The sequence below is a fragment of the Borostomias antarcticus genome (genome assembly GCF_949987555.1).
Source record: "Borostomias antarcticus genome assembly, chromosome: 2".
In the NCBI taxonomy this organism is placed as follows: Eukaryota; Metazoa; Chordata; class Actinopteri; order Stomiiformes; family Stomiidae; genus Borostomias; species Borostomias antarcticus.
Genome location: NC_140235.1, coordinates 35,662,181 through 35,669,338, shown reverse-complemented (window position 1 = coordinate 35,669,338; position 7,158 = coordinate 35,662,181). Strand labels below are relative to the sequence as shown.

The following is a 7,158-nucleotide window of genomic DNA, read 5'->3' as shown; positions in this document are numbered from 1 at the left end:
TGTGTGTGTGTGTGTGTGTGTGTGCGTGCGTGCGTGTGTGTGTGGAATTTGCACTACTACCATTTCATTATTTTCTCAAATGACAAGAATAAACCTTCAGAGCAGACAAATAACTTCATATTAAGGAAATCATTTGACTAATATTTGCTTCTTCTTTTTTTTATTATACCAAGTGCTTCACAAATGCAGACACTCTGAGACTTGGAAAGGCTGCACTAACGGCAGAGGTAAGGAAGATGGAGGAAGTGTTGGCTGGAACTACAGCCTCCGGGCCAGCAGACAAGACTCCACGGACGGAGGCCGCAGACACAAGCACCAGCAGCAGCAGCCTTGCCAGCATCTTTGACGAGATCCTGGAGGAACGCACAGTAGGCCTACCTGATCCTGGGATAGCCACAAGTGTACAAATTCAAGTGCAGACTTACCTCAGTAAGGCACCTATTCCACGGTCAGACAATCCCTTAGTTTTCTGGAAAGTCAACCAGCCTCGACTGCCCTCCCTGGCAGCTCCAGCAGCTAAATTTCTCTGTGCTCCTTGTACAAGTGTAGAGAGCGAGAGACTCTATAGCCTCAAATATTATTGATGAAAGAAGGAGCAGGTGGATCGTGGATAATGCTGAAAAGCTAATCTTCCTGAAGAAGAATATCCCCCTCACGATTAAGTGAGCAATATGTTCAAGAGCTTCGTAATAAAGAAGCGGAACCTGGGAAAGTAATTTTTCATGTTTTTTTTTGTTTGTTTTGTTTAAAGCAGCTGTTGTTGTTATTGTTATTTATTTGGAATGCTATACATATTTATTTGGAAAGTTATATTTAAGTTATCTTTTACAGTGCCATTTTGTTTTTACTACTGTGATTAGCATCATCCTCTCTAGGGCCATATTGGGAAGTTTGAATGTTATGTAACACTGCTCTCTCTACTGGCAATGCAATATACTGTACTTCAGTGCAGGGGGTGCACTTAACTAGGCTACACTGTAAAAAGGGTCCTATAATTGATTTGCATTTGTAAAATAGAAGATACATAGAAGAAAAACTAGAAGACAGACAAACTAGAAGGCAGACAGTAACTATTTTCGTGTTTAGAGTCAACTGTATATACTGTATGAAGAAGAAGAAATAAAAGAAGAATGAGAAATAAAGAAAGAAGAAAAGCTTTGGATAGTAATCTCCCTATAATCCTGCTAAGAATGCAGAGTATTTGAATGTTACGTCTGTCTATGCAACAGAACAACTTGACTGTCTACGCAACAGTAAGAGAAATGTCTGCGTTTGTAACAGAACAACTTGAATGTGGGATGAATAATAATATTGTACATAAAGTTCTATAAGTAATCTTGAATGTCTCACTCCCACACAGGCTAGGATCTAACATCATACACATGTAGCCTTTGCACATACTGTAGCACTGTATAGTTTTACTGTATACAGTAGCACTGTATAGTTTTGTATTTTTCCTACAATGCTGAATGCTGCTGTTTAATTGTTTTAACTTTAAACCAGTTGGTCACTTTGTATACTTTGTGTACTGCAGAGTATTGTTTTTGTTGTTGTTTGAATAAAGGCTGGCAGTCTTTAATAACCAACTGTTGCTGTGGAATATATACTGGGGAAGTATTTGTTATTATTCAAGAGTAAGTTTTTTTATTTTTTTTTATATTGGATTGATATGGGTATTGCAGATACCCCAAGCCCAGGGGTGCGTTCAAATTCAGCGAACATAGCGAACGTTTGTGAACGTTAGCAAACTATTTTCCGTTAGCTTTGTGTTCGCCGCAAACGTTTGCTAACAGAAGCTAACAGTCTGGAGAGGTAGTTCGGCAGTAACGGAACGAGGATCACAATGGACCCAGGCTTACTGGAGATGTGCTCCCATGGGGATTGTTGCGTTTATGCGAACTATTTGGAACGTTCATTAAAAGCCATTCAAATGTGACCGTTTGGAGAAAACATGTTTGCGACGAACGTTCGCCTCTGTTAGCTGAATTTGAACGCAGCCCAGGTATCAATCAATCAATCAATCAAAGCTTTATTTGTATAGCGCATTTCATCCACAGAGGCAACACAATGCGCTTTACAGAGAACAAGGGGGGTGGGCATAGGTCCCACCCCTACATAATCCAGAGGGAAGCAAAAAAAAAAAGGTATCGGTATCGGAAGTGAAAAAGTGGGATCGGGACATCACTGAGAGACATCTTTAAATTTGTTAATAATGAGTCCTAGGGGAAGCATATAAAGCAAACAAGATAGGAGCCAGAACAGAACCCTGTGGCACACCACAGGACAGGGTAGCAGACTCAGATATATGGGGACCAACTGACACAGAGAAGGTCCTATGGGAGAGACAGGAGGAGAACCAGTCCAGGACGCTGTCAGAGATACCTACCCACCACTGTCTGAGCCTTTCTATCAGGATGCAGTGATCTACTATATTGAAAGCTGCGCTATGTCATTGGAAACTCTGAGGAGAGCTGTTTCAGTAGAATACTTCTGACGGAAACCAGACTGGAATTGATCAAAAATGTAGTGTGCTTTCAAAACAGGCGATTGGTAACTACTTTTTCTAAGACCTTTGACATAAAAGGTAACTTGAATATGGGCCTATAGTTTTTAGGCAGTGAAGGGTCTAGGTTGTGCTTCTTTAGGAGGAGCTGAACATCTGCTTGTTTAAAATAATAGGAGACACAACAAGATCCAAGCGAGCTGTTAATGATAGTGACAAGACATGGGCCTACGGAACTCAACACATCTTTCTGCATGGCCGTTGTTAATGATAGTGACAAGACATGGGCCTACGGAACTCAACATATCTTTCTGCATTGCCGTTGTTAATGATAGTGACAAGACATGGGCCTACGGAACTCAACATATCTTTCTGCATTGCCGTTGTTAATGATAGTGACAAGACATGGGCCTACGGAACTCAACATATCTTTCTGCATTGCCGTTGTTAATGATAGTGACAAGACATGGGCCTACGGAACTCAACACATCTTTCTGCATGGCCGTTGTTAATGATAGTGACAAGACATGGGCCTACGGAACTCAACATATCTTTCTGCATTGCCGTTGTTAATGATAGTGACAAGACATGGGCCTACGGAACTCAACATATCTTTCTGCATTGCCGTTGTTAATGATAGTGACAAGACATGGGCCTACAGAACTTAACACGTCTTTCTGCATGGCCGTTTTTAATGATAGTGACGAGACATGGGCCTACGGAACTCAACATATCTTTCTGCATGGCCGTTGTTAATGATAGTGACAAGGCATGGGCCTACGGAACTCAACACATCTTTCTGCATGGCCGTTGTTAATGATAGTGACAAGACATGGGCCTACGGAACTCAACATATCTTTCTGCATTGCCGTTGTTAATGATAGTGACAAGACATGGGCCTACAGAACTTAACACGTCTTTCTGCGTGGCCGTTTTTAATGATAGTGACGAGACATGGGCCTACGGAACTCAACATATCTTTCTGCATGGCCGTTGTTAATGATAGTGACAAGACATGGGCCTACGGAACTCAACATATCTTTCTGCATTGCCGTTGTTAATGATAGTGACAAGACATGGGCCTACAGAACTTAACACGTCTTTCTGCATGGCCGTTGTTAATGATAGTGACAAGGCATGGGCCTACGGAACTCAACACATCTTTCTGCATGGCCGTTGGTATGATGTCAAGAGGGGAGGAGGATGTTTTCATCAAACTAGCTCAGTTAGGTCATTCAGGGAGAGGAGAAAAACTGAATGAAAATGGGCTGACGGGTTAGGCAGACAGGGAGGGGGGAGGCAGAAGGGGTGAAGCTAGACCTGACATCAGCCACTGTCCACAAACAATGAAAGAAAAGAAATGGAGAAAATTAATTGACTAGGACTGAAAACAATACGCCAGATTCCATTATTCAGAGTGCAAATTAATAAACATTTGAAAAGTTTATTTATGAAACCCTTTAAATTATGGTCCTTTATATAAGGTGTATATTTAAGTAGTGCATTATTTGTTGAGACATTTTAATAGTCCTTTGGTTTCCTGGACTTCTGAAGTCCTTAGGTGCTCTCATCAAAGTTATATAGAGTATGATTGCCACCTCCAGTGGTATCAGCATCCCAATGAGGAAGCAAGGTCGCTCGTCTCATTCAGGGCTCAGTGCACCACAGTGGTAAAGGCTTTACTGAAGATGCCGGGGATGTATTGTACAGTCGGCTACTAGTCTAGACATTGCACCTTTGAATCCGCCCACTCCATTGAAATCATTGATTCATCTGGTATTCATGATAAGAAACAACTATTTCTCGGTTGAAAAAGCATCTACTAATACAGTGCTGAAATGTCAAAGATCTGAAGTGCAGTGTCTGTATGAAAAGTGTGCAAAAAAGTTTATAATTATAACTAAATTGCTAAAATGTCAAATGGGTTGTGGGTGTGTGTGTGTGTGTGTATGTGTGTGTGGGCGTGTGTGGGTGTGTGTGTACAGTATATGGCAAGAACTAAGCTACAGTAGGTAGTAGTAGCATTTTGTTCTATTTTATTTTTTATCCTGCACAGAACAAAGAAAGAAATGGGGAGAATGATCAAAGCTGGGCATCACTGAGGGTGGATTGAAGTACAGTAGGAGACGAAACTTATGACCTTTAAACATCACCTGTGTGCTGCTGCCTGTGTCAGGATGATTGACATTGCTGTAAACTCCACGCTTTTAACGATCGAGGCAGATCAGAATTCAGTCAGATCAAACATCTCCGCTATTGTGTCATAGTATTATAGAGAAGATCAGAGAAGAAGAAAAGACACTACAGAATATAAAAGATACTGCTATCAATTACTTCCAAGTGCTAGAAATAGCCCTATTGTTATTGTATCTCTCTCACTTCATGCCAATCTCATATCTGGAATGTTCCTGACTGTTCTCTTCTAATATGCCTGCATGTTCTTTGTCTCTCTCTGTAGGTTCCGTTCTCTTTGACAGACGGCCTCCTCACCTCCTCCTCCTGCTCCTCCTCCTGCTCCTCCTGCAGGCCCTGCTGCTGTTCTGCTCCGCAGAGCGCACCTGCCCCAACAGCTGCCGCTGCGAGGGCAAGATCGTCCACTGCGAGTCCGCCGGCTTCCCGGACGTCCCCGAGAACATCTCGGCGGGCTGCCAGGGCCTGTCGCTCCGCTACAACGACCTTCATACCCTGCTGCCCTACCAGTTTGCCCACCTGAACCAGCTGCTGTGGCTCTACCTGGACCACAACCAGATCTTTGCCCTGGACAGCCGGGCCTTCCAGGGGGTCCGCAGGCTCAAGGAGCTGATCCTGAGCTCCAACAAGATCACGTCGCTTCACAACGCCACGTTCCACGGGGTCCCCAACCTGCGCAGCCTGGACCTCTCCTACAACAAGCTGGAGGTGCTGCAGCCGGGCCAGTTCCACGGCCTCCGCAAGCTGCAGAACCTGCACCTCCGTTCCAACGGCCTCACCGTCGTTCCCATCCGAGCGTTCCTGGAATGCCGTAGCTTGGAGTTTCTGGACCTGAGCTACAACAGGATCAAGGTGCTGACCCGCACCACCTTCCTGGGGCTGCAGAGGCTCATGGAGCTGCACCTGGAGCACAATCAGTTCTCTAGGATCAACTTCTTTCTGTTCCCGCGCCTGGCGAACCTGAGGTCTCTCTACCTGCAGTGGAACCGCATCCGAGCTGTCAACCAGGGCCTGCCATGGACCTGGCATACCCTGCAGAAACTGGACCTGTCTGGGAACGAGATTCAGACCCTGGACCCAGCGGTGTTCCACTGCCTACCGAACCTTCAGATCCTCAACCTGGAGTCCAACAAGCTGGCCAACGTGTCCCAGGAGACTGTGTCTGCCTGGATCTCCCTGACCTCCATTAGTCTGGCGGGAAACATGTGGGACTGTGGGCCAGGCATCTGCCCCCTGGTGGCCTGGCTGAGGAACTTCAGAGGCATTAAAGACACCACCATGATCTGCAGCAACCCAAAGTCCCTCCAGGGAGAGAAAATCATGGAGGCAACGAGGAACAATGCCATCTGCGATGAGAGTGAGTACTTCCAGACTGAGACACCCTCACCGACACCAGACCTCACTCCTGAGACCACCCCTGATCCCACCTCTGCCCCTACCAGCCTGCCCCCACTGACCACCCTGGCCCCCCTACCCCCACCTCGGCCAGAGCCCCTCCCCCGCCCTACATTCCCAAGTCTGTGGGGGGCGGGTCCCAGAGACGATCCTCCCCGCACCCCGCCCTCCCTCAACAGCCTGGCGGTCACCCCGTCGCCGGAGCTGGAGCTCATGTCCTTCCACAAGGTGGTGGTGGGCAGCGTGGCCCTCTTCTTCTCCATGTCCCTCATCCTGACCATCATCTACGTGACGTGGAGGCGCTACCCGGGCGCCGCCCGGCTCTTGCAGCAGCGCTCGGTGGTGGGCCGCAAGCGACGGAAAAAGAGCCCGGAGCCCGAGCAGAACCTGAGCTCCCAGCTGCAGGAATATTACATGAGCTACAACCCAGCGGCCGCCCCAGAGTCCCTGGAGGTGCTGGGCAATGGCACGGGTGCCTGCACATGCACCATCTCCGGCTCCAGGGAATGTGAGGTATGACCCCATCGCCTCAGACTTAAAAAAAAAAAAAAGCAAACAAAAAAAAACAAAAACAAAAAACACAAGAGACTCCAGACAGACAGGTAAATCCTTTCTCAGGCATGCATTGTTGAGACAGGACTTTGGATCAGGGGTAGGTACCCTTGACTCTTGGTTCACTATGCGCCTGAATTCTAATCTTTGAGGTTTCCAAATATTTTGGTTTGGTATTAATTAACTGAACCAGAGACTGGAAATGCGAAAAGTTTGAGAACTAGGTTTTAAGGGTACCTTCCTCTGGTCCAGACGACAGCACACTTTTGCTCATTATGGCTTCAACAGCAGAGTCTGGCATGATTTATACTTTGAGAATTTAATAAGGTAAAACGCTTCTTTCTGCTCTCTTTGATTTGTGCTGCATTTTCAGGCACGGCATGTAATGATAAATTATTTATTTGTTATTTATTCTTTTTTTCGCATGACTCAGGAGAGCCTGAACACATGCACAGACAAGCATCAAAGTGGTCATCTCTGGCCACCTCTCCACAGAAGCGTGGCATGGCTTACTGATG

General features: G+C 45.9%; 1 protein-coding gene across 1 annotated transcript in view; it reads left to right on the top strand.

Annotated features, from left to right (window-relative positions):
* Positions 1-236: 236 nt before the first annotated feature.
* Positions 237-7,158, top strand: part of lrrtm4l1 (leucine rich repeat transmembrane neuronal 4 like 1) — a gene marked incomplete at both ends in the record, with an annotated part of 23,101 nt that continues 16,179 nt past the window's right edge. The window contains 2 exons of the mRNA XM_084454871.1: positions 237-363; positions 4,962-6,601. Coding sequence (XP_084310997.1) covers positions 237-363; positions 4,962-6,601 — 1,767 coding nt within the window. The remainder of the gene's footprint in view (positions 364-4,961; positions 6,602-7,158) is intronic.